This window comes from Sander lucioperca, chromosome 12, assembly GCF_008315115.2.
Source record: "Sander lucioperca isolate FBNREF2018 chromosome 12, SLUC_FBN_1.2, whole genome shotgun sequence".
Taxonomy (NCBI): domain Eukaryota; kingdom Metazoa; phylum Chordata; class Actinopteri; order Perciformes; family Percidae; genus Sander; species Sander lucioperca.
Genome location: NC_050184.1, coordinates 24,501,521 through 24,529,455, shown reverse-complemented (window position 1 = coordinate 24,529,455; position 27,935 = coordinate 24,501,521). Strand labels below are relative to the sequence as shown.

The 27,935-nt window shown below is 42.8% G+C and overlaps 1 protein-coding gene across 4 annotated transcripts in view; it reads left to right on the top strand.

The window, feature by feature from the left end:
* The window catches only part of LOC116062036 (ERC protein 2-like), a 164,596-nt gene that overhangs the window by 93,268 nt on the left and 43,393 nt on the right, over window positions 1-27,935 (top strand). For all 4 annotated transcript variants that reach the window (XM_036008556.1, XM_036008557.1, XM_031316491.2 and 1 more), the window contains 2 exons: window positions 22,601-22,748; window positions 27,336-27,497. In XM_036008556.1, coding sequence (XP_035864449.1) covers window positions 22,601-22,748; window positions 27,336-27,497 — 310 coding nt within the window. The remainder of the gene's footprint in view (window positions 1-22,600; window positions 22,749-27,335; window positions 27,498-27,935) is intronic.

Below are 27,935 nucleotides of genomic sequence, written 5' to 3'. Positions count from 1 at the left end.
TTGTTTTGCACATTTTACAGATCAATATAAAAAAGGCAGAATGTTAAGAGCTCTCTCTGTGTCACTGTTCTTACCTAGTTTAGCTCAATCAGAGTAACATATTGTTACACAAAGCCCTTACTAAGGGCTTAGTCTTTCAGACTCTTTGTTGGTTTGACTGGAGTTTTATTGGCTCTGCACGTCTCTCAGTCTTGCTGAGATGGTTCCCAGGAGGTTTTAATAGAAAACAATAGTAGGACGGACAACTTCCCAGCACCAGGCTGCTCCAACGCTGCACACCAGTCAGTATACACCACAGCAGCCCCTGGCACTTCTGAATTGTGTGTGTGTCTGATCTGGTTAATTCAGGGATGTAGACCCAAACTGTAATTATCATTATGCACTTCTCGGCAGTGGCAGGAAACAGCCCAAGCAAGTTTGGATGAGCGTGTGTACTGATGCACATTGAATGTTGTTTGTGTGCAAATAACAACATGTGCATACATGAATTTGTGTGAGTGTGTGTGTGTGTGTGTGTGCCTGGATCTGTGTACATAGAATCAATGATGTGAAGAGCATGAGAGCTATTAGCAGTGAAAGATAAGCAGATGGTGCCAGTGGCTATGTGATGATTTTTCCTGCTCATGTCTTGGCCCTGCTCGTGTTCATTTGGTCTCTGCTAAATGGAGACATATTGGAAACATGACTGTTCTCTCGGGGGTCGGTGGGTATCCAGAGTTTAGGACTGGAAAGGAGAAGAAGAAATGAGAAGAGGGGAAGAAAAGGAAATGAAAGGATAAGGGGTGGAAAGAGAATCAGAAGTAAAAATAAAATCAGGAGAGAAAGTAGGGGTCACTGGAGTTAAGCTCCACTAGGATTTAAAATCTCATAAAAATAAAAACTACATTTTACTTATTTGTTTGTGGAGAGAAATTACCATTCACAAGCATCACAGACACTGTTAAGTTTCACAACTATGCAATAAATGTTTTGTCTCATTTTTACGATATTAGAGTTGATGTCCAAGAAAAAGCAAAGCAAAACCCACTGAAAAGAGAAGGAAAGAGAAAAAAACACACCAAACTAAAACCCAAAGTTTATTTGGAGCAAGCGTCACATCTCTTCAAGATGGCAACCGCAGTTTAATCTGTGTAGTCCTTCATCTTTAAAGCTAGCATCAATAAGACAGAAAAGGCCTTCATGTGGGCCGACAGACTACGCAGAGACAGGACTGGTCACCACTAAACAAACAACACAGGAATCCTGCAGAGACAAGAATGACTAGAGGGAGCGTGAACAAAGACAATGGCACGACTTTCAGGCCGTAGATGAAACACAGAATATAGACAGTGTGTGTATGCGTGATTAAGAATGTGGCCATTCATGAATGCCTTGATATGAAGTTATGCATGTTTATGTCTGGAGTAATTCAAGTCAAGATCAGAGAACTGAGGAATAAGTTGTGTCATTTTAGCATACAATATTCAAAGCCTGAACAAGACAGTATGTCTATACTGACGTTAATGTATCCAAAATCCCAGTGCTTTTCTTTTAATATGTATAAATTTCCGTTATTATGAAGTGTGAGGCATTTGGAGAGAGGATGGGGTTGATATTACTGTTACAGAGGTTTGCGGTAATGTGCGGTAATGTGTTCCCTTTAATTTCCGTCTGCGTTTACGCTTAAAGGAGAATTCCGGCCAATTTTTACGTTAATCTTGATCGCTATAGCTACGCGAGTACTTTCGATAGAAAAAAAACTAGGGCTGTCAAACGATTAATTTTTTTCATCGCGATTAATCGCTGAATTTCTATAGTTAATCGTGATTAATCACATGTTTTATCACATGATTAAAATTCTATTATTTTGCATTTCAGAACTGTTTTTAAGTACAATGGAAAGCAATTCTTACCAGTGTATCTTGATTGTGAATCAAATTAATGCAAAGAAAGTGACTTTAGGAACTTGGATGTTAAGATTTGTATTTGTTTATTTATTTATTTACTGTAAACAAAAGAAAAATGTGTGAATCTAGTCACACATTTGAATCTAGAGTCAATATAGTGTGCAGTAACTCCTAAGTAATTTTGATTACTCACTGACGTCCAGTGATCACCTTGCGTCACTTTGTAGCAGTTCCAGTTGGGCTGCTTTCTCCGTGTCGTACAGGCTGTGTATGCATGAAACTACTGTCCCCCTCGACGGCAATGTATGAGACAGGTCAGAACATGCCAACCGTAGTACGTCTTTAAGACCCAAGTCTTCTACGATGCTGACAGGGCAGCAGTTAGTTGCCACCCATTTTGCAAGAGCTGTAGTAATTTTTTTGGATTTGGTTTCATCCACAGGTCGGCAAGTAGCACTCTCCAAAATAGTGCTTTGCCTGAGCCTGCTAGCATCAACCTGAGTTACGTTAACTGTACATGCTTAGCTAGTAGGTGGTAGCTCAAGCTTGACGTGCTTTGGTGATATTTTAATTTGGCTTTACACAATGTGCATATGGCTTTCGACCTGTCCGGGAGTTTTGGAGAATAAAAAGCGCCATTCAGAATTGTGTTGCTGTCTTTCTCCATCATGCCTGCAGCAGCAGGATGTGTTGTTACGAGGAATTATGGCAAAGTGCGGCAAAGGGTCAAAATAGTAGCCTGTTAGGCACGACGCAAAGCTGAGTGAAGTAAAAATAAATTAATAAATGGCGGCATGCGATTAATGCGATAAAAAAAAATTATTACGCGTTATGCTCGGCCCTTAATCGCATCGCAATTAACGCGTTAATGCTGACAGCCCTAAAAAAACCAACAACAGGGAGAAGCTGCAGCTTTATGTACAAGCGTCCCCTGAGCTAAAACGGCAGTTGTCGGGGCAAGTTTTAGAGTGCCTTTGTGCCTCTTAACAGACACAAAATGCAATTAATATGTCTGTGCCACATGAACAGGGCCCTTACGTGTCAACAAGATGCGTTTTCAACTCAGACATTGTTTAAATTCACATACCCTGGTCCCTGTCTCGATCCTGCCGGTAGCTAGCTTGCCCTGCTAGCTGATAGCCGTTAGCTGCTAGCTGCCGTCCGGTGATTGTATTCAGACAGGCTTCTGTGATAATCACGACAACATGACACTGACAAGCCTCCTACCTACCAACACCAGATCGATCACACACAAAATGGATGAGCAAATACACACGGAATTGCTGCGTGATGATTTTTTACAAAAGCCTGGCTGAACACATTTATCACGGACGGCAGATAGCAGCTAACAGCTAGCAGCTAGCAGCTAACAGGCCAAGCTACCCACCGGCAGGATCAAGACAGGGTAGGTGAATTTAAACTATGTCTGAGTTGAAAACGCATCTTGTTGACACGTAAGGGCCCTGTTCATGTGGCACAGACATATTAATTGCATTTTGTGTCTGTTAAGAGGCACAAAGGCACTCTAAAACTTGCCCCGACAACTGCCGTTTTAGCTCAGGGGACGCTTGTACACGTAGCTGCAGCTACTCCGTGTTGCCTGCACTGATTCGGGTCAGGGTTTTTTCTATCGAAAGTACTCGCGTAGCTATAGCCATCAAGATTAACGTAAAAATTGGCCGGAATTCTCCTTTAACCTGCCGCACACATTGGTGCACTCTGCAGCAAAAAACACACTTATTCTCAGAGTCACAATTCAGTCAAACTGGAATGCACAGACGTCATAATACAATCCAGGAATCAGCAAAGCTTACTCTTTCAGTGATATATGTTTCTCTGATAAATCCGTTTTGGTAACATTATCAAAAAGCACTTAAGCTTGATTTATACTTCTGCGTTGAATCTACATTGTAGTTATGTACGTTGGTACGTACATAGGTACGTACCCCGTAGATAAGAACCCCGTGCCATAGCCTGATGAACCTCCCCAGAAACTTCACGTCGCTGCAACGCAGACTGCAACAACCGTAATTGGTCCGCTTGGCCGTTACTTGTTAGTGCATTTCCTCCAACTCATTTCCAGCTGCTCCTTCTCAGTGAACAACATGAAATTGAAGAGAGGGTTAACTTTTCTTGCCACAGCTTTTTGAATGTGGTCAGAATGCACAGGGGAGACACCTTGTTTCTCCGTCTCCTGGGCCGGAGTCGGTACTCGCTCCGGAGCTAACCCCCATCATTCTCTCACTCGCTCTACCACACACTCCTTACACACACATACACACTACGTACTGGCTCTGCTATTCTCTTAAAGGTGCTCTAAGCGATGTCATGCGTTTTTTAGGCTACAACATTTTTTGTCACATACAGCAAACATCTCCTCACTATCCACTAGCTGCCTGTCCCCTGAACGCACTGTAAAAAAACGCGGTCTCTGTAGACAGCCCAGGCTCCACAAACGGCAACAAAAATAAACTGCGGCAACCTGCACCATGAAACATGAACAGTGTTACAGCCGACAAGAAGGATTTGGGGGTGGAGGTTGTGGGGTTAGTGCGCGTGCACATGAAGGGGGGTTTGGGGAGTGGAGGAGAGAGAAGCGTGAAGAAGTTAGCTAGAGGAGAGCTGTCCTAGACAACGACAACGAGCCTAGCCTCCGTTTTGTTTGACAATACTTTGAACGTCAACAAGAAGTGACGTCACCCTTTAAAGAGATACGCTGGACACACAAAACAAGGCAGCCACATCAGCGCACATGTATAAATTCTTACAATGGCGTAGGCCACTTATGTAGGCTTTGCGTAGGATATAAATAACAATATATGGCATGTCTAGCAACTGTAAGAACTAACTGTACCATGAGCATGTTCTTAAACATACAGTTGTCAAACTGTATATGATTCCAATGTAAACATTTTAAAATAAAAAAGTAAAATCCCTGTTTTTTTCTTTTGCTTACTGTCACACACATACATACTCATGGTAACGTGCATTGACATATCTGACATGTCTCTGGTCAATTTAAGCCACAGGTCTCCGGGCTCAGCATTTACTGAAATCAAATGTGTGTGTTTGGCCTTGGGTTACACACTCGATTGAATTAGAAAAACGGTGCACACATGCACACTCGCTCACTTACTCACACACATACACACTCACACAAAGCCTCACAGGGGCACAGATCTCTATTAAGTTAAAAAAGAGAGCTGAGTGTCTTCTTCCATTGCAAGGGCTTTTATGTGATAAGATCGGCTTGAGGTGCTCTCTTATGCAGGATTCCTGAGCACATCAAACAGCAGTAAACCACATCACAGAGGCAGGAGGAGCTCAGCTCCATTAGCCAGCCCATAAAGAACATGTATGTGTAACAGGAGAGCTACGCTAGCCACTACAAAAGGTTTACACGTATAGGACAAACATACCGAGGTATGCAGTCCCATCATACATATACTCACAAATTGGTGTGCATTTAGGTGCAAATGCTCATGCATGCACTTATACTTGCACACATAAACATTGTGTGTGTGTGTGTGTGTGTGTGTGTGTGTGTGTGTGTGTGTGTGTGTGTGTGTATGGTGTAAGAAGGCAACAAGGACTATGTCAGTGTTCATAGTTCTTGTACCATACCATGAACAGATACACACACACACACACACACACACACACACACACACACACACACACACACACACACACACACACACACACACACATAAAAGATACGTAATGTATTATCCACAGAAATGCACTTATACACACTCATACTGTATGTAGATAGTTCTGGCTTTTTCACTATAATATGAGCACATTCTGCATTTTATTTATTTCAGGTGGGTTTGAAAATAATGCTCTCATTTTAAAAAAGTGGCACAAGAGCAGGGCTGGAATAATGGCCTGGTAAACTAGTGACATGAAAAACCAGGAATTCAGAAATCTGTTCTTCTGGCCAGATGGCAATCATTAACTTTATTAGTACACAACTGGTACATACATACCCCCAGCACACACACACACACACACACCCTACCCTACACTTTGTCTACAACTGCAACACTGCTTCATCTCTCCATCCTGTCCTTCACTTTTTTTGCAGAAAGAGACGTCTCTCTTATGAGGTGTTTAGTGACAAAAGGCTAAGGAAACCCCCAAATACAGCAAGCAAGCCTAGGGAGAAAGAGGTTGACGCAGACTGAGTGTACCAGTTTTTCTTACATTGATTTGAAACAGATAGTCACCGTGTCTGCTGTCCAAGCCACAGGCAGTGAGATATCGCCCTCTACTCAGGCTCCAAAGGATCTGATTCAAACTGGATGTCCATCACTCACTATGACTGGCCTTGCTCTGCGATGAGAGAATGTCTTAATCATTTACATTGCAGAAGTGAGTTCAGAACCAAGTTGTGAAATGTATAAAGTGCATGTTACAAACTCAAAAAATAGCAGAAACAGAAAGTACGTGTATTGTGTGTGGATGTGGATGGTGACAAATGTATCCCAGTGACAGGACAAAATAGAGACAGGGCCCACCCGGCTCTCTGCTAAATCATCGTAATATATATTAATCCAGTGGATTAGGCTACCTACTAATGTTACAGGCATTACTGTACCAGTCAGCGATGTTCTACCCACCGAGGTCCACATTTAATCCTGAAGATGACATACACAAACCGTATTATTGCTGCTGATGCCACACAGAATGTGAGCGCAGAGTGAGCATGCAAATGTTGCTAAGACTGATATGTGAATGTATGCGTTGTTGATGGAAGCTCGTGGTAGCACGATCCCTAAAATGTGTGGTAGAGGAGAAAGAGACTGGTGTATGGCGAAGGGGGAAACAGAGGGTGTTCAGAGAGGAGTTATGCACTATGGCAGGCCCTAATTGCTTGCGGCTCCTGTTGTGTGTTTGGCTTTGTTTGAGCAAGTCCAATATAACTAGTCATAGGGGAGCCTCTGCCAGAGCAAACACACAAACACAGTGCTGAACCATAGAGAAGGCTTTTATGGTGTAGAAGACTTCAGTAACACGACACCTAGGGCAAACACTGAGTAATAAAGCAATTGGGGCACATTGTTTAGATCCTACTCCTGGCATGGTTTGCTTGTCAGACTCAGAGTGTCTCAGTTTCCTGACATCAGTGTCCTGACATGTCACTTTGGGACCTCAGTACACAATAAACACACATGCAGGCGCATGCACACAGACACATCTGCAAAAACAGTACACAGGCAGCACAAACACCGAATGCATTCATGCACATACACAAAGAAACACAAGCCCACATGTATCTGCACGCATGGCACACTGCAGATATCTCAACATGTCAGTCACAGTGTGTTTCGTGCCAGTGTTTCCCCAAACTTCTAAGCAGCGTCCTGGTATGTCTGACTGCATGACTGCAGATAAAAGACCAATAAACATTTCTCTCTTGCTTGCTAACTTATATTCTCACTCACATGCTCTTCACCTCCTTTTAAAGTTGATGTTCTGTGACACAGACAGATTTCCGTGTCAAAATGTTTGTACGTGTGTCTGTACACTTCCCAGCAGAGTCTATTTTGGATCTTCTGTAGCTCTGAGGTGGTCTCTAGCCCATCCTCTGCACAAAAATGAGAGCTGTTTGTTAATGCACACCATGTCATCACAGTGTAGTTGTTAAATGAGCCCAGTCTTTTTGAGTTGTAAGCAGTGTTGACGTTTTCTCTAGAATCATTTTCCCCACATGACTGTGTGCCATTTAAAAAAAATATACCTGTATTCTCTTTGCTGTAACAGTGGCAGGAGACCTAGCCACTCTGAAACAGACATGTTCACAATATTTACAACACATCTAAACAAATCTACACAGTCACGGCAGAGGCCAGAGCAGTTTTGAAGACTCTTCACAGTCTAATCAAATTTAGCATTATTTAGCACTCAGAGAGAATGGGAAGACATTCTGTATATAGGTCAATCGTGTTTTTACTGTACCATATGTAGATTAGTCAATTAAAGTTAAAGGCACATTGAGAAGCAGCTGTATAATTTGCTTATACTGTAGCATATAAAGTTGTAGTCTTTCTGTCTTTATTAGTGTTTTTCAGGAGCAAAATGTATAGAACTCCAGAGGAAGTCAGCTTACAGGTTCATCAGTACTTAAGTTATGTCAGAATGTCCACAAAACTAAACTCTTTTACAATGAGAATGGTTAGCTGTAGATCAGTATGGATCATCTGGCGGTAGCTGAGTCAATCTGGGACAAAAATGAGCAAAATGAGATGTGAATCTTCCCATTCACATCTAGAGTACACCTGATAACGATGTAGTGGATAAGTGTCATGGCATTCACAAAAAATAGTAGTACGTAGCAGCACCCCCAGAAGTCTATACATTTTGTGTGTGTGTGTGTGTGTGTGTGTGTGTGTGTGTGTGTGTGTGTGTGTGTGTGTCTGACAGACAGTGCAAAAGTGAAGGTACATTAGGAATTTATTTAGTTAATGATTCACTCTCACCCGCAACTCTCCAATGTCAGTGGAGCGCATCCGTGTCTTTACACATAACAGCACATCGTAATGCTCTTTACTGCCTGGTCACAGCATGCAATCACACACACACACACACACACACACACACACACACACACACACACACACACACACACACACACACACACACACACACACACACACACACACACACACACACACACACACACACACACACACACACACACACACACTCACACACACACATAGAGGCAGATGCATCAAGCCGTGTCCCTCTCCTGCATATAAACACAAACACATTTATGTAACCCTCTTTAGGGGCCTGATGTATATTAAGTGCATCCTTATAACAAACTTTAATCCCTTCTGAAACTCCGAACATCATATTCAAGTCACCACAGACAGAATAATAATTTAAGATTTAAGAACAAGAAAAAAAAACTTGTTCATACACATACACACACTCCGGTATGTAACCATAGCCAGCCAAAGGACTGAGTGGAAGCCATTGTTAAAAATAACTATCATGTAATCTACCAAGGGAGCTGGCTCGGCTGTGTATGTATGTCTGTGTTATCGATCTGGAAATCAGTGGATCTGTCAGCAGCATCTGACTGCATACTACCAATGGTCTCTTTATTAAAAAACAGACGTATGCTGAAATACATGCACAGGTGTGTGGGAGTGCCGACTGAGCACTTATGACACTGCAGTACGGTCTGTGTATGTTGTCTGTGGATCAGTTTATGCTTAATGCATGTTTTGTGAGAAAAAGCAGACAAAACATAATAAAGGCGAAAAGAAACTGGACTCCAGTAAGACAACCTGAGACAAGGAGCAGAAATGTATAAGAGCGAGTGTACTTTCTGCTGCAGTGATTACAAGGCACACACTTTTGCTGTTTCATGCTTGCATGCTCTTGAATGTGCCCTTGTGTTCGCACTTGCAGCTTAAATTTTCATACCATCGTAAAATTTATAAACACACATTCAAATCTTCTGCGAACAAGAAGCACCATTATGACAAAGCGCAGGTTGTTTCAATATGTCTTCTTCACACGAAACGTATTCACAACCACTATACTTTACAAGTGTGGGTATGTCTCTATTGGGAATTCACACCGACTGACGAACAAGTGCAATGACACAACAGGCTCAATGTACCAGAGGCGTGATCTGTCTACACTAGCTTCAACGTACAAATTACCCAGATTATAGAGCGGTGTGGGTGTTTGTGTGTGTGTGTGTGTGTGTGTGTGTGTGTGTGTGTGTGTGTGTTCTTGCATCTATCTTTGTGTCTACTGTATGTCAGTACAACTCACTGTGTGTCTTTTAATGCTGGGACCCAAGTTTATCAGACTTTGTGTGCGAGAATGTGCATAGAGTGTTCTTCCAAATGTGTGTATTACTGTGTATTGACTGGGAAATAACAGTAAGTTTTTTTGTTTTTTTTTTATCAGAAGGCCAGGTAGTAATCATGTTACTCTTTGATCCTGTGATCCTCACTGATCTGTCTAAATATACAGCAGACCTGTCCAGACCTGGCAACAGCTCCTCTAATCAGCACCCTCACATAGCCCACTGTGTGTGTGTGTGTGTGTGTGTGTGTGTGTGTGTGTGTGTGTGTGCGCGTGCGTGTGTGTGTGCGCGTGTGCATGTGTGTGCATGTGCGTGCATGTGCGTTTGTGTCTGTGTCTGCGACTCTGTCTGTCTTACAAAATTTCTTGCTTTGAATATCTTTTCCCCCTTACACTTTAAATCACTTTAAAGCTGGGCTAATGAAGTCTGTATAAGTTAGTATGTGGTCAGAGTGTGTTTGTGTAACAGACTGTAAAGAAAGCATGTGGTTCCTGCCACTTCAACACAAAGCAGAGCAGTCTGAGCTTTTTCTGTTTTACTTACATTTTACCATCCTTCATTAAAAGAAAACCAAATGAACCAAGGTTGTAATCAGACGATTGCTAATTATTAGCAGATCTGTGTGCATGTGTGTGCCTGTGTGGTAATATACGTGCATGAGGCTTTGTACATGCAGGTGGTAAGTAGATTTACTCAAGCACTGCACTACACCATTTCATAATTTGACTACACCACATTTATTTAACAGCTACAGTATAGTCACCCAGTTACATTAAAATGCTGCCTACACAACCCGTTCTCACTCCGAACTTGTAAAATATGGACGTTTGGACAGTGGCTGTCTGCGTCTGAAGCGACGAAAAAGGTGTCCTTCAGAGTGTTTGTATAACGTACTGAGGAGAGCAGGCAGCTACACGGGGTTTAGCGAGTAGTATGTAAGGCCGAAATTCCGCGTAAGGATGTTGGTTGGGGTGGCGGATGGGTCAAACGCAGGACTTTCATTCAGGAGACCGGGTTCGTGTCCCGCTTGTCACGTTTCCTAAAGTCGCTTTCTTCTTTAACCGTCCCGTTATTTCCGCGTGTCACGGAAACGTAAGCCCACCCGTGACCTTTACCTTAACATAACTGCGTCAAAAGGGACGCCAATAGTCCTGACCAAGCGCGTTTAGTTAAAGTGCGTTATATGACGCTAAAGGACACTTTTAGCATCAATAACAACGACAAAGGCACCTGACCAAGCGTCCGTATTTTACGAGATGGGAGTGAGAACCGGTTGTGCCTACACAGTAATGCATCAGTAAAAATATAATACAAATATAATAATTACAGAATAATAATAATGTCATACTGAGGCCATTCTGCATAATGAGTACTTTTAATTTTGATACTTAAAGCTATTAGTGCGCGACTATTTTATACTAATGAATGTCTGTTACATTCAAGCCATTGCCAAATAAGTTGATACAAAGCTAATTAAGACTATCAGCTCCACAAAACTCTCTCTGTATTTCTCAGTATGGCTATGTTTACAAAATGGTGCTCGAGTGATGTGTTTTATCTTCCTGAGAACAACAACAGCGTTCAGCTTTGGAGACAAACAGGATTGCTGCAACAGGTGAAGGCATGGCTGTAAACCCAAAGAAGCACCCACAAAATGTTGCAGTCAGTGATTAACATTAAAAAAGTAGACTAAAATCAAAAAAAGAAAGTAACAGACAGACCACATTTCTGTTGCATAAAAATTACAAGATAATGGGCACGCACCCATAAAAAAAAAAGGCTTAGTCCTCGACATAGCAGCCGCGGGTTTAACGCCGATCTGCAGCCCTTTGCTGCACGTCATTCCCCCTCTCTCCCCCCTTTCAAGTCTGAGCTGTCCTGTTGGAAATAAAGGCCTAAAATGCCCAAAAAATAATCTTAAAAAGAATCCATCATGTTTTTTTAAAATCCTCCGTGTCCTCCTAGAATTGACGGGATAAGCGCTACTAGCAACTGCGTGGAGGATGGGTGGGGGCTTGCATCATGCCGATGCGCCGACAGTGTTGTTGTCATTACTTAGAATTCCTCATGGGGGCGACAGAAACTACCCACTATAGCTTTATGTAAATTTTGTTTATAATACTTCTGTTCTTTTACTTAAGTCAAATTCTGAGTGTAGGACTTTTACTTGTAATGTATTTTTACATTGTGGTGTCATATAACTTCACACTTCATAACTTCACACAGGTACGTCTGATCAAAACTTGTTTCGGTTTTCAGATCTTAATCAGGTAATTTTCACAAACAGCACCGGTACCATATATAGCCAGCAGCAGCACCTCCCTCTTCCACCACTGTGCATCTGAGTCTGTGACAGGGTGTTTTATATGAGGGGTGTATTGTATGAGTGTGACAGAATATCATATATGCTGTACATATTTTTATATGCACATTGTTTTGGGATATATGTTGCCATAACTGTAAAAAATAAAACTTTTTCCACTGTGTAAGCTTTTTTTAACTTTAAAAAAAAAAAAAACGTTTCTCCCAATATTTGCTTATGGTTCAGGTTTCATTCTGTGAAAGAAATGGAGCTCTCTGCTGGGAAGACACACAAGACACTGTGGGTATTGTAGTTCTCTGGGTATGCAGCTTTTATAATACTTGAGCTCATGTGGCTGTGATTGGAAATAACTGGGATTGGCTGATGGAGTGTGGGGTGAATGTTAGTGTGACCTTGTGTGTCCTTTACACACTGACGGGAAATCGACTGGTCCAAGCTCCAAGGAAAGCTATAATTCTAAGAGTAATACAGGCCAAAGGAGCGTACACACATCTTCTCTCACACGGACACTCAGCTTGCACTGAGTGAAGTCCTAGCTGTGCTGTAGTAACCACATTAATTGGGTTGTGTAATTGTCTGGCAAAGCATTGTGGGAAACAGCCCATACAGATCTGTCCCTTCACCTCAAACCACTTTTTAAACATGGACTCCCATCGTCATGACAGTGCTATCCAGGAAATTGCTGAACATGTGTGTATGTGTGTCTCAGCGTGTGTGTGTGTGTGTGTGTGTGTGTGTGTGTGTGTGTGTGTGTGTGTGTGTGTGTGTTATTCTGTGATTGCCTGTATGTGTGTGTGTCTCTATGGCTCCTTTAAGGGAAGTGAGTGTGGTGGCCTCCCATCCCACCGCATGTCGGCTGTGGTTCAGCTGTGGTCCACCGCCAGGCCCTACATTTGGAACACAGAGAAAATACACCAGGGGTACTTGCTCCCACTGTTTTCTGGACCCGTCTTTCATCGGTTTGTGTGTACTTGTGTATTTTGGGTGCACGTTTGTGTGTGTGTGCATGTGTAATAGTGTGCCACTATTTTGTACTCTCTGGCCCTGATATTTTAAGGCTTTTTGGCCTCACATCATGAGTGTGTGCTGTATTTCCAGGCTGAAGTTAGATGACCAGAGTGAGAGAACCCGTACGGAGGACAGGAAAGACAGGAGGAATGGGGAGAGAGGAAAGCAAGGCGGGTAATTGAAGGGTTCAGGGTAATACTTAGGCCAAGGATGGCTGTTTCAACGTGTTTGCATAACCTCCTTGAACTTAATATTTAGCCCCACTCTGGAATGAGTATAGGGCACAACGGAGCCAAATAGAGAATGATAGAGGGAGAGAGAAGTCGAATGAAAGAGAGGACCAAGTCCAAGGAGGAGGTGATGCCATTCTCTCCTCCGATGAGTGATTCCTTTCTTTGATTAGCGAAAGAAAGGGAGGAGAGCAGGAGTGATGGAATGAGGATGGAGAGAGAAAAAGGCAGCACATTGTGGTGTTCCATCCAATAGCCTGTGATAAACTGTGTTTGACAGAGGGTTATTTTGACAAATGATGTACATATTTTTAGTCATTCTATCATCTCAAATGGCTCGAAAAATAGTGCATATAGCTGCCATAAATGGGAAAAAAAAATCTCCCCAGGGGAGCATGCCGTCGGACACCCCTAGGTTTGGGCTGAGCCCGGAATGTTTACAACTTCTGGCTCCGTCCCTGGTTTAGAGCACAGGCTTTACATGGAGCTCCTCTCACCCTTGTACAGAAAAAGAGGGAAAAAGAGAGAACTAATTAAGCCCCTGCTTGTATCTAATTTGAGATGCACATTGTGTTTTGCGGTCATCATTTGGCACTTTGCAAATAAAGTTTACGTTGTTTATTATTTTACATAGAGAGGCAAAAGTAAAAAAGTGAAAGTGAAAAAGTGATGCAGAATCTTCACTTCTAAGTGCGTTATGTACTGAAATGATTAGTTAAATAATCAATCAGTGAGTCAAATTCATAAATAATAAATCTGATAATTGATTAATCACACTGTTTAGATGTTAGGATTTGTTTTTTCCACTTCGAATTGAATAACTCAGGATGTTGAAGGGTTGGACACAAGACAAAATATAAAGTGTTACAAATGTTACTTTCGGCACTAGGAAATTATTTTAGGGACTAAATGATTGATCAATAATACAACATATGTTTATCCTGTCCTGTATTAAAGCAACAGTATATGTATGTGGCTCTTCTTTTACTTGCCATCTGACCTCAACAAAACATCCTCCCCTGTGCCAGATATTGTATAGTCTCATCTTTTGATGTTAAAAGATTGTGGGGGGCAGTGTTCTGGTTGAATCGGAGACAGGGGGGGGGGGGGGGGGAGATAACTCATCAGTGTTTATACTGAGGCCTTAGTGTTCTTTCTTAACACACTGCATATGTGTGTATGTTTCTCCCTCTCTCCTTTTGTGTGTGTGTGTGTGTGTTCTTACAGTAGTGTGACTGGAGCAGTGTTACTCATTTTGTGACCCTCACCTCTCTCTCAGATGACAGGGAGTTTAAACAACCCAGCTGCTGTGTGTGTGTGTGTGTGTGTGTGTGTGTGTGTGTGTGTGTGTGTGTGTGTGTGTGTGTGTGTGTGCTTGTGCTTGTGTCTCTGACTGCGAGGCAGGGGAGCCCTTCATGTGTGTGGTACAGTACAGACCCCTGTCTTGTTTCTCGCACCTTGGGGAGACACTGTTAGTCAGCTGAGCAACAATAAAGACAGAAAACAAACTTTAAGAGAATGGAAAACCCTGCTCTAATATTGGTAGGATCCCTGGAGGTTTATAGGGTCAGGGCTCACCTTATTGGCCGTGTAGATGTGTAAACAGCTCTGGAGATTGGCAGGGGCTTTGACTAATCTGATGCGGATTGTGTTTTTTTTTCTTTTCGTTTTGATGTGAATGATCGAGGTTGCACAGGAACAAGTATGCCCACACACGGACTCGAGCAAACTTGGGCACACATGGAGACACCCAAGGTCATCCAAATGGGAAAGAGCTGCCGATGACATAATCATCACTGACATCCCACTAGGCCCTTTTTATTTAATCTATCTTGTTTTTACAAAAACAGGAATCCACCCGATCCCTCGTTGATCCTCAGAAGGTAATGCAATGGAGCTGGAGGTGAGGGAGGACACCTAAAGCCACCAGTAGTTCTGTCAAAGCCAGAGCTTGTCTTTAGTGAAGGAATAGTCCAACATTTTAGGGAATACCCTGAACCATGAGATTAATATAGATCTTCTTATCTCACTCTCTTGGAAACAAGGCAAGTGCACTATTCTCAAGTCTTAATTTTGAGAGAAAGTTTGAAGTGCTCTCTTCCTCTCATTTGTCTGCATTCACTCACTCACACACACACGCATGGACACACAGACACACACACACACACACACACACACACACACACACACACACACACACACACACACACACACACACACACAGGCACCTGGTCTCTCTCTGTTCCTCTCTGTCTGGGTCTCTCTATGTGTCTCCCTCTCTCTCCGGCTGGAATGCAGCGCAGCAGCAGTGGCCGTCTGGTCCTGCTCATCTCTGGGAGCAGTCAGCCATCTCTCCCTCGTCCCTGCTCCCACTCTAAACATTTGGCTAGTTTTGGCAGATTTGTTGATTTTTGTCCCCTCGTATTTTCCCTCTTGTTGCTGTAAAACTGATACATACTCTTTCAATTAGACCCCCCCCACACACACACCTTCCACCGTCCAGAGCACTAGTGTGGGAGTGGGGGTGAGCAGAGTAAGTGGGTTGTATATTTTATTAGTGAAGTGAAAACACACACAACCTGGCCCAGTTCTGGGAGAACCATCTGCAGTCATGGCTCTTGGGAAGCACAGCTCAAGGTTAGCATGTAAAGTTTAGCATTCTTGCTTGAAGCTCAGAATTAGCATCTAATGTAGCTGCTCAAGAGGAATATTGGAGTTGACATGAATTTTCAAACAAGGCAGGTATTCAAGCTTTATTTGCATTGGGTAGTGATGAATCCTGTCTTATCAATGAAGATAAATAAAGGCTTTAATCCAGGCAAGCATACAGAAGGAAGTGGGTAATAAGTGCATCTTGCATGTGGCTTCAGGTTAGTTGCTACAGGTTAGCATGTAGCTAATCCTAGCCAAAACTTGGACCTCATAAAAATACATTCAACCCACATTTAGAGTGGAAATACAGATTTACCATCTTAACTGGCTTTGCAGTAAGCTTACCAAATGAAGCCAGAGCGTGTGTTTTTTGTTGGAAATTTGTTGGACATTTTCTCTTCCTCCTCAGTTGTAAATAACACAGTGTTCCAAGGCCATAAATAATAGTGTCACTCAACCATGCCCCATTCTCATGTCCTCTGCTTGCTCTCACCACAGGCCTCTAGTACCGCTTAGCCAGGGGCCCTCGGCCTTGTGCCGCACCTTCACACGCTCACAATCAAGGAACAGCCATAAAATGCACATGGAATGTTTCTGCAGAGCTGGACAGTTAAGTGGTGGAAGGGTATGATCACAAACTAGAAGACCTCATAATGGATGTCCTGGGAACAGATAGTAGTGGGCTCCCCATGTTCTTGCTAACAAAATACATCACACATGCACATGACGACACGAAAGCGCAAACGTGTGTACATGTGTTCATGTGTGCGTGCATTCGCCTGTCTGCAGACAGGCGAATGCACGCACACATGAACACACTGCACTTAAGGGCCGACAGTATTGATGGTTCCCTCGGGCATCACATGGACGCATCTGTTTCTGTCCTACTGACTCTCCACACTCATAATTTCAAGTAAGTCATAACACAAATTATAAACACATATCCCTCAACCGTGACGCCTAGGAATAACAACATGGAGTGCGCTGAGCTGATTTAGGGTTGGCTGGGACTCTTAAATCTTTACCTTTGCTCCTTTCTTCCCTTCTCCTCTCCTTTTCTTCCCTCTTTTCTTTCTCATGCAGCACAGGTGGCAGTCACTCGTCAAACACATACTTTCCTCTCTTCTATTGCCTTCATCTCTTTCATTTTTTATTGCTTTTTTTCTTGACCCATTGGTTCTGCCGCGCTTTCTTTCCTCCTTCCGAGCCACAGTACAACTCCTCTAACACGCGCTTTTTTTGAATTTGTTTTGTGCAAATGTACGCATGTGTGTTTATGCTCACTCTTGACCCCATCTTAACACTTCTTCGCCCAGGAATCTGTCTGACCTGCCAGTGTCCCATCTGCCCTGTGACAACACAGTCCTCCGACAGCAGCACTACCTCAAAGACATATTCATCAAAGTCTTCTCTCCTCATTTTTCATTCCTTTGTCCTGAATTATCTCCTTCCGCCTCAAGTTTCCTTACCCTTCTCTTATTCCACTCTTTGCATTCCAGTTTTCCTTTCCATATCGTCTCTGCTGACCTCCCCCCCTCCTTTCCCTCTCACCTCTCATCGCATGGTCATGTACTTTAGCCATCCATCTTTTACCTCTGTAGATCCAAATGTCTCAATATGTCCCAGGGACCATGAAGGTTAAATTGGAATCACATGTTGTAGTCGAGCTGAGAATTTATAAATAAGATGTCAGACCCGCCTATGCTTTTCTACAGAGCCTTGCATGCTCTCTCTACACTACTTTATAATACTATATATAAAGTAAATATAAGGAATGGTATATATATATATATATATATATATATATATATATATATATTTATTAGATTCTTTTTTTAATCGTATTAATCGCATGCCACCATTTATTAATTTATTTTCACTTCACTTGGCTTTGCGTTGTGCCTAACAGGGTACTATTTTGCCGTACTTCCTCGTAACACATCCTGCTGCTGCAGGAATAGCAAAGCCGATTTCGGTGCCTCATTCAGGTGCCACTGATATGCCTGCACTTCTCTCTGATGCTCTGAAACAGACGATACAGGCAACAGAAACATTGCTGCACATGATGCTAGCACTATACTCGACAGCAGCTAACGTTAGCCTACCGCTAGCTAGTAGCTGGATTAAACACGGTTACAATGCTGACAGCTAAACGGTGTAAAGGGTGACTGTATTTCACTGTAGAGGATTCAACACTGGCATGTAACAATCTGCAGCTGCCGTTGTCGGAAAAACACAGATGGTGCGTTCAATGAAACTGGTAATTTACAGCCTCGTGGTGCATTCAAAGTTGTTGTTAAATTCAAATGTGTGACTAGATTAAATATATAATAAACAAATACAAATCTTAAAATCAAGTTCATAAAGTCACTTTCTTTGCATTCATTTGATTCCCAATCAAGATACACTGGTAAGAATGGCTTTCCATTGTTAATATGTACTTAAAAATTGTTCTGAAATGCAAAATAATAGAATTTTAAACATGCGATTAATCGCGATTAACTATAGAAATTCAACGATTAATCGCGATTAAGAAAATGTAATCATATATATATATATATATATATATATATATATATATATATGCACAGCTGTTTATGTATGTTTACCTTGTCAGCCAAAATACTGTTATCTCATAGTATAGAAACTAAAGAAGAGTTTTTGACACCCAAGATCCAGCAGCGGGATTTATTTGTCCTTTTATTGGAGTCCCTTCTGACTTTTATGAAGACTGATCACAAGTTTGTCATGAAAAACCATTTCATTGTTGCCCTTTCAATCGGAAAGGAAATGAAGATAATCCTTTGTTTGTCCAGAACACGCCAAATCTAAGTTAAGCAGGGAGTGAGACAAGAGGGGAGGAAAGAGAGAGGGTTCACCCACTAAAGATCAGCCAGCAGATACAGTGCAAGCATTTGTCTTTTTGTGTGTGTGTGTGTGTGTGTGTGTGTGTGTGTGTGTGTGTGTGTGTGTACACATTGCAAGTGTGTTCTACAACTAAGGCCAAATGGCCACTCAAATTAGATGTGATTAAATACTCCAGTGTGATTCAGGTTCAAAGACTGTAAGTAATACTAATCAGCGCACACACAATCACTGATTGAGGATGTGGGAGATAAAGTTTACAGGCTGGCCTATAATAATGCCCCTTTTTATTGTTTTAGGAAGATATCACTCAGCACAGTCATGCAATATCACTCAGAGAGCACCCACAGAGAGACAGCTCTGTAATCTGTTGTGTTAATTTACTGTAGAGCCTGGAAGTGAGTTAGCTTGCACCGAAGCACTGCAGCCACTTTTTTTTCGGAGGTTTAATTTAGTCGGGCTCAGGATTGTCTCAGGATCATTCAATAATTTTCATTTGGGAAGTCTGTACCTCTGCTAGGTGTGATTGATGTGACAGCCATGTCTTCACAGTCAGCAGCACACTTTCTGGTCATAAAAAGACAACATACTGTAATTCTTTTGAGTGTAGCTTCCTTGTAAAGGTCTAGAGGTGCAATGCCACAGACATGTGACATGTGTACAGTCTGACAAAATGTCAGAATGTACAGAGACAATTTGGGATTTTTATGTATGGCTTTTTTTAGCTAGAGTGTGTCACTGCAACACTTGTGTGGAATCAACAAAGTATCACATCAGAAGTATCTTTTATTGTAAGTAATCAAACACCAAAACCTTGTCTTTCATCAGTTGATTCAGCAGAGGCAACTTGATGAATGGGAGTGTAACAATCCTTACACTCCAAGTGACTCAGTGGTGGTCAGAAAGAGATGGATCTCTATTTGGCTTGTTCAGATGACTTCACAGATTAGATAAACCTCCCCTTTAAAATGGGGGTAGGGATTAGTGCCCATAACCTTTCACCGCACTCTTTTCTTCCACCAAGTTGGCCCTGCACTTAATGCATCACACATTTACATTGTCTAAGTATTCTAAATTTTTTTGTTGTTTTTCATCTTGTGCAGTTATGTTGTGTGTATTTACAGTCACATATTGACCTAGATACACAAAATCTTAAACTGTGTTTGCTAGAGACTATTGTCTCTTGGGATGCAGTGGCAGTTCTACATTGAATTACACCCCGGGCCAGACGCCCTTCGAGCGCAAAATCATCAATGATGTTATTGTATGAAATCTCCTCTCTGCTTGAGCCACAGTGACTGGCAGAGTAAGTGCAATCCTGAGAGCAGTCCGAAAGTTGGGGTAGATCTCCGATAAATCCTTATCATCCCCCGTTCCCCACCTTTTCCGGACCGTTCCATTTGGGAGACCAAGCAACATAGGTGCCGATTTATGTTTTCCTCCGTGGGTGCTCACAGGCGCACACCCTTTAAAAAAAAAGCAGTCATTTCAGACGGCCGACACAAACACACACGCCTATCAACTCGATAATAAAGCCGTAAAGTAATAAATAATAAAGCCTCTTTCAACTCAGGATAGGATTGGAGATGAAAAGTTTAACTGACGCATAACCGCAATCAGCTTCGTGGGTGCTCAGTATTAGCGGAGCACCAATGGTATCTGCGCCTATGCCCAGCAACCCGTTCGACCCAGAGGTGAACTGTCCCCTGCTCCCCCCTCCCCTTTCCCCTTCTCACAGCTTCTCTGTACAGTGTGCACGGTACCTTCTCAGCAAGCAGGGGCACCAATTTGCCAATTCCCCACACAATTTTTTTAAGTGCTCGTGTCGCCCCCCATGTGTCATGAAAAAATGCCGCTGCAGATGGCTTCCCACTTCGCCTGTGCCAAAAACCACTACCGTTGAGATGACAGACTATTGGCAGTGTGCTGTAAAGATGGCCATCCTGCGAGTATGTTAGGGCTGTTAATCTGACTAATTGTTTATGAACAGTGACAGGTTGTGCCGCATTCCTTGCCCATATGTGACTCTATGCATCACCTCTTCACTCTATTTGACACAGCCAAAGATAAAGGAATGGAACTGGGATTGCCATTGTGCCATGTTCTAAAATACAAAATTTGTCATTGGGTGTGTTAGGCCATGAGCACAAAAATGGACTGTATGAAGAGGAATTTAAGAATTTTAAAGAATTTTTTTCCCCAATTTTACATTGTGAATGGCCAGGTCAAACAGAATAAGCCTGCAGTCTAAAGCACTTGCTCTGGTAGGTACATTGTGTGTGTGTGTGTGTGTGTGTGTGTGTGTGTGTGTGTGTGTGTCTGTGTCTGTGTCTGTGTCTGTGCGTCTGTGCGCGCGCATGTTCCCATTACTGTGAGCATTAAAAGGAATAACAGTGGAGGTGTGGGGAGACGAAAAGTGTCACGTTGCTGCTTTGTGATTAATGGTGTGATTAGCTGGTCCGATCCATGTCAGAACCCACATGCATGCACGCGCAAATACATGCACAACATGCAAGCACACACAAACACACAGAGGCCTGTTAATGGCCTTGAATGGGAGAATCCAGATGCGGATAATTGTACTAAAAACACCAAATGTGGAGTCTTAAGCCAGCAGGACTTTATTCTGAGTTCAGCATGTTTATTTTCACAATTGAGTTATTTCTGCAGGGACTTAAATCATGGAATAAAAACACTCCATTGCAGGTCAATTTTTAATTAAATCCAAAGTGTATTTTGAATGCCTCCCTCCTCCTCCTCCTCCTCCTCTTCCTCTACCCCTCACCTCACACAAACCCAAACATTACCTTGCCATGCTGGTTTAATGCCCTCCTAATTTTAAATGTGATTGAAGAGTCTGAAGTTCAGCCATGTTATGTTTATCTAACTTAAAATATCTTCAGTGACTACACACTAGTTAGACAGCTTGAGACTCCTGCGATGGTCATTCAGATGAACTCAGGCTCATTGTAGAGACAAAGCACCGTACATAAATTGAGTTACAGTGTGCCTTGGGTCAATGGCCATAGTGCAGGTGTGTGTGTGTGTGTGTGTGTGTGTGTGTGTGTGTGTGTGTGTGTGTGTGTGTGTGTCAGGCTATCTATGAGAATATGTTTGTGCTTCTGTGTGTGTTTACAAGAGAGGGCGGATAGAATGTGTGTTTATCACAACACTGGATTTATGACATCCTGCTTGAGGACAGTCATCACCAATCAGCTCGAAGGGTTACGTAAGGCAGTCTCTTGAGTCCCGTGGGTGTACATTTGTACGTCTGTGTGTGCATGATGAAGCTTGGTGGTATGTTTTTCTCTGCACCTGTAGACAGTAATTTGGTGCCACCCCCATCTGTACACACACTCACAGACTGACGCACACACTGTGGTGACAGAGGAAAGATGTCATATCCTCCTCCCACCTACTCTATTAGACGCCATTACACTATTACATGTCCATGAGTCACACTGAGGTACCACTATTACAGCACTTTGCAGACCACTTCAAAGATGTCTGCTTCTTTCCTGTGGAATCTCTGTCTGAGTTTAAGGAGCTCTGGAATGAGTGAGTTGGCTGTGACATCTGCATGTGTACAAGGGCCCACAGTTGCAGATGAGGACGCTGTGTCTCTGTGCTGTCCACCTGTCTATTTTCTGACTGTATAACAGATTTTACATTCCAACTTTTTATTTTTATTTGGAGAATACATTTAAATATATTTTATATTTATGTTGTCCATTTACAATAACATTCCATCTTTCCTGTTGCATCCCTTCTTTCCACATTTCCCACTCTCATCTCTCAGGCAGCAGGCTTTGCTGGCAGCCATCAGTGAGAAGGATGCTAACATCGCCCTGCTGGAGTTATCCTCCTCCAAACGTAAGAAATCCCAGGAGGAAGTGATGGCTCTGAAGAGGGAGAAAGACAGGCTCATGCACCAACTCAAACAGCAGGTACATCCACTACAAGCCACCACCAAGCTTTTTATACATGCATATAAACGATGAATTAAATTTACAACACTCCTGGTCTAAGAGGTTGACTGGCCTGCACATGAATCAAATGGAGCCTGGCCTTGCGGTCACCGTTTAGGACATGTGAATCAAAGCAGAACTACAAATACAAACCTGCTACAGTTGATGAAGCCTTGCCTGCACTAAAACAGCCTTATGGGCAGACTTTTGAATTTTAAAACCAGGAACAGATAGAGGTTAATAAGTCCTGGTACTTAACAGAGTAGACTTCCCCGCCCCAAACCACACTTATTGCGTTCAGTCATCATAAGCCAAACCAGTCAAGCAGGAGCTGTGATTCCAAATCCAGGCACACAAACACACAAGGAAAGCTATTCTCTTAACAATCATGTTGCAATCAGAGTCATTAGATGCACTCAAGTCACAGACATTGTTTTTTTTATAATTGATGAGTCACTGGCGGACTTTTCTGTCTCACATCTCCTGGTCAAACAGACAAATCCCAGCACACACTCACACACATACTTACGCACATACACCTATTTCCCTTATTGCCCTGGCTTTCAATATAACCTGAGGCTGATGAAGGTATGCAAGTCATTAAGGTCTGGTCAGACCACATCAGTGACTGAGCTAACATGGATGCTAACAATAATGAGCCAACAGCAGGGAGTCCACATATACCGTCTCCTGAGTCACTGGAGCTTCTGGGAAACATGGTGCACTTAAAAGTCAACAGATGCAGTGGCTGGGTGTGCATTTTAGTGCAAACCTATGTTTGTTCGTGTCTCGTAAACGGTAAACAGTTCCTGGGGGGTGCAATTCCATTCAAGGAATTTCAAGGAAAGCCTATTATCTGTTTATCGCCATTGGATGCGTCATGTTTTCCCGTTGGGTAACCAGCAGTTACAGTCCACCTGATGATGTGATGAGTTCTAATTGCAACGATGTGGCCTCCGGGCCTGGAGAAAAGGAGAGGAGAAAAAAGGAAGGGATGAGAGAAGAGAGGGGTGGGCAGCACATACAGTACACTTTATTTGCCTCCTCTTTCTCATACATGCAAACCTGATTTCTTAGAAAGTCTTCGGGCACACGTGCATATAAATCCATGTAAATGCTACTGCTAAGTGCAACAGTGTACCAGGCAGTGCTATCATCTTAAAAGTATGGGACTTTGTCATATATTAATTTTAAAGAGGTTGTAAGGTAAGTAGTTCCTATAGGGAGTCTACTTGGGTTCCTTCCCTTTGACAGAATGAGCTCTCTGGAGGTTATGTTGTTCAACATGTCACACACCGACTCTCTGTCTTCTGACCCACTGACACACATATCAGGATAGCTTGCCTTCCTTAGGTCTACAACAGCCAATGACGGAAGGAAAACGATCAGGAAATGCCAAGGAATTATGGGACTCGGAGTCTCATAGGAGAAAGCTGATCTGTAGACAGCAGATAGATTTACAGATAGCAGTGCCCTGTCTGACCTCCCAACATCCCTTCTTTGGAAGATCTTGTGTGTGTGTATGCATAAAGCTGGCGGTCTAAGACAAACTTTCCTTTTTCAGACAGTTTGCTCCCCTTTGAGAAATAGGCCTTCTTCAGCACAGACAAACACACATATACAAAGATACAGCCGCACACACATGCAGAGTGTAGTGTTTAGACTTCCCGAGGAGAGAGTCAGAACAAATGTGTCCCCATGTGGGAATTCTCTGAGCGCTCCCATCCTCGTGATGGATGGCCAAATGTCACTGGTGCTTTGAAGCTGAGAAAAGATGGATATGGAAATCTCAGATGTGTGCCATTTTCTGTGACTTTCTCTCTAGTTGTTTTCTCTCCCCCTCTCTTTTTTGAACGAACTTGGGCATCCATCCTCTCTCTGTGTTGAAAAGATGGATTTTGTATTCTCAGAGGTATGTCATTTAGAATGGCTTATGTAAAACGATCTGCCTGCTTGGTCTCTGTGTTAGTCAGTTTTACTAGGATAGCATGACAATGTTACACAGACAGAAACACACACACACAGACCTGATTAAAGGAGTATGTTTAAGTGTTGTAAAAAATGTGCAGCCTTTCTCCAGCTGCCTGTGTGTTTAAGGCCTTTCTTGTCAACCTCCTGTGTCCATATATGTTAATACAGCTCTGTTCTAATCGGGACAGGCTTGTGATTTACAGAGGGCTTGGATTGAGGTTTGGGATGCAGCTGTGAGCACAGCAGCGGGATCATCACTGCCATGTTTACACCAGCAGCTGTACTTTGATACACACTCGCTGCACACACAGTACAGGCCAAATCACCATATGTCCATGAAGCCCTCTCCTCTCCTCTCCTCTCCACTGCCACCTGTGTGTATTCCAGGCTGACTGATATACAAGCAGGCCTGGAGGCCATTACTGAGCTGTTTACTCTGCAAGCCTCTAATTAACACTAATTAAAACACACACATTCCACCACACGGACATTTTATATGCGTACACCTTCTTCGCACATGCATACAGAAATGTCTGTAAGAAGAGAGTGAGTGAGTGTGAGTGTGAGTGTGAGTGTGAGTGTGAGTGTGAGTGTGAGTGTGAGTGTGAGTGTGTGTGTGTGTGTGTGTGTGTGTGTGTGTGTGTGCTTGAATAAACTGGATGGCCACATGTGGGCTGTCCTGACCACACAGTCAGATTATTCCAGAAGCAATACATCACTTCATTAATTTGTGTTTTTGTCTCAGGCCATGAAATATTAACTATGTACACACGTGGGGAGGGACTGTGGCTGTGGCTCACGTGGTAGAGAGGTCGCATACCAATTGGAATGTTGATGGTTCGATCCCATGCAGTTCCATGTCCAGTGTCCTTGGGCAAGACACTGAACCCCAAATTGCTCCCATCGGAGTGTAAATGTGTGTGAATGTTTATCTGATGAGCAGATGGCACCTTGGATGGCAGCCTCGGCCACAGTGTATGAATATGTGTGAATGGTGAATGGTTCCTGTACTATGCGCTTTGAGTAGTCATTAAGAATAGAAAAGCGCTATATAAATACAGTCCATTTACACACACATTCTAGGACGTTTGGCTTCTCATCCTACCAAACATGATTGTAATTAGATAAACAGAATCAAGTAATACAATTCTTATTAAATTAGCAGCAAGGACTAAACACACATGTAAGCCTCTTTCACCCCTGGCTACTAATTAGTTTTAAAAATATTTCTCTATTAGAATCAAACAGCAATATTAAGCATTGTGGAAGAGTCTGTATGGAAGACTACAGCATACACTGTGTACTGTAGCAGTACAGTAGTTACATCAGCTGCATGGTATATGATAGTCATTGTCCTAGCCTAATGACATGTGTCAGCTCTGTTGCATTGAGCCCAGCCCCACCCAGTCACACCTGCTAGTGTCAACACCTGAGGTCTTGGAGGGCCGTACACCTCAACCTAGCCTTTAACTGCTTTAACCACCGGTCTGGTGTCTGTCTGAACCCTCCTCCATCCCTCACTCTTCATGTTTATCTCTGTCTCTCTCTTTCCCTCTCACCACGGTGTCCGTGTTCTCGCCTTATCTAAGCAGCTCTTCTTCAATTTCAGCTAATTGCTAACCTCTTTAATACCAGCCACATCCTCCCCTGTGATCTTGACTGGCTTGTTTCCTCAGTCATTAGGCTTCAACTCCTTATCTCAGCAGCAATGTCCCCAGGCCGCTGACTACTCCTACACCTATAACATCTCCCTCCCTATCTTCCCAGCTGACTCTGGCTTTTTGTCTATTCCGGCTGTCTCTCATTTGAACAAGGAAAGCCACAACATTTTGAGAGATGTGTGCATGTCTTTTCTTCGAATCATCTTTATCCCATACACAATCCCACTTCCCGCTCTAGTCATGTCTGACCTCAGGGGAAGTATCTGCAGTTAAGGGGAATAAAGCTGAGCCTGTCAATATATCTGCACCCACTCTGTCTCTGTCTATCTCCAAGACAGCTGGCCTCAATGGAGTTAGGCTAATTGTTAACGTTAGTCAGCCTAGGCTGTTATCTCTTTCCAAAGCAGTGATGTTGGCAGGATGACAGTCTCTTCCATAAACACTCACACAAATACACACAGATGCACAAACACAAACAAAGGACACATAGTCTTGCTTATCCATTTACAGACATGCAGAAAGATACATATTTGAGTGTAATTTTAATCAATCATCTAAAATGAGGTTGCTTCACCCGGGCCAGAACGCCTATGGCCTTAGGCTACATGAAACACTCTTACTATGATTTGTCTAATCCAATTAAATGATAATCTGCAATATGGATGACATGTGACAGACTTGCAATACTTTCATCAGGCCCTCCGACTCACTCAATTTATGACCTGTCAAGTGTTGTTAGCGGTACTGTTTTTATCGTCTTTCATGGCTTTCAACATGCTTTCCCCCCATCCAAGAATCCCTCAGCCTAATCATTCTAAGACCCAAGAACATTTTTAAGAAACAAATAAGCAGTGTTGCAGAAATGAATGGCTTTGTGTACGCGTGTTATAATTATGCGTTATACATTTTCTTGTTTATCTCTTTTTTTTTGCAGACTCAGAGCAGAATGAAGCTGATAGCAGATAACTATGAGGAAGATCACATCCACCCCCAACATCATCCTCACCATTCTCACCACTTGCATCCAGCAAACGTGCATCACCGAAGCCTGCCAAGAGGGCCCCCCCATGCCAACCACCGACCCCCTATGGACCAGGTCAATATAATTGTGCACACACACACAAACACACTCTCCCACACCACCACCTACACAGTTTGAACTTGTTTACACAAATTGACATGCTGTGGGCTTTCATCTTCATGCTTTTAAAGTTGGTGCAATTTCATATTTGTCATCTTCACCACCAGTCAGTTGTGGTCGGACTCGCCAACATTAAATTTCCCCTCTCTCTTCTCTTCTGTCTCTTCTCCCTCAATCCCATTACTTCCTGCCAAGTCAGAGTTATTCATTTCATTAAGATAAGAGGCCTGAAGGCAAAAGCTGCCAAATGAGTGTTTTTGATCGATGGGATTTGTGAGTGAGATTAGTTTATGTATCATTCATCTCTCATACGAGTTCCTTCTCTCTGTCTGAGTATCATATCCAGACTGCCCTGAGGACAAACTTAATGTGTCTGTTTGAAGAGAGCTGAGG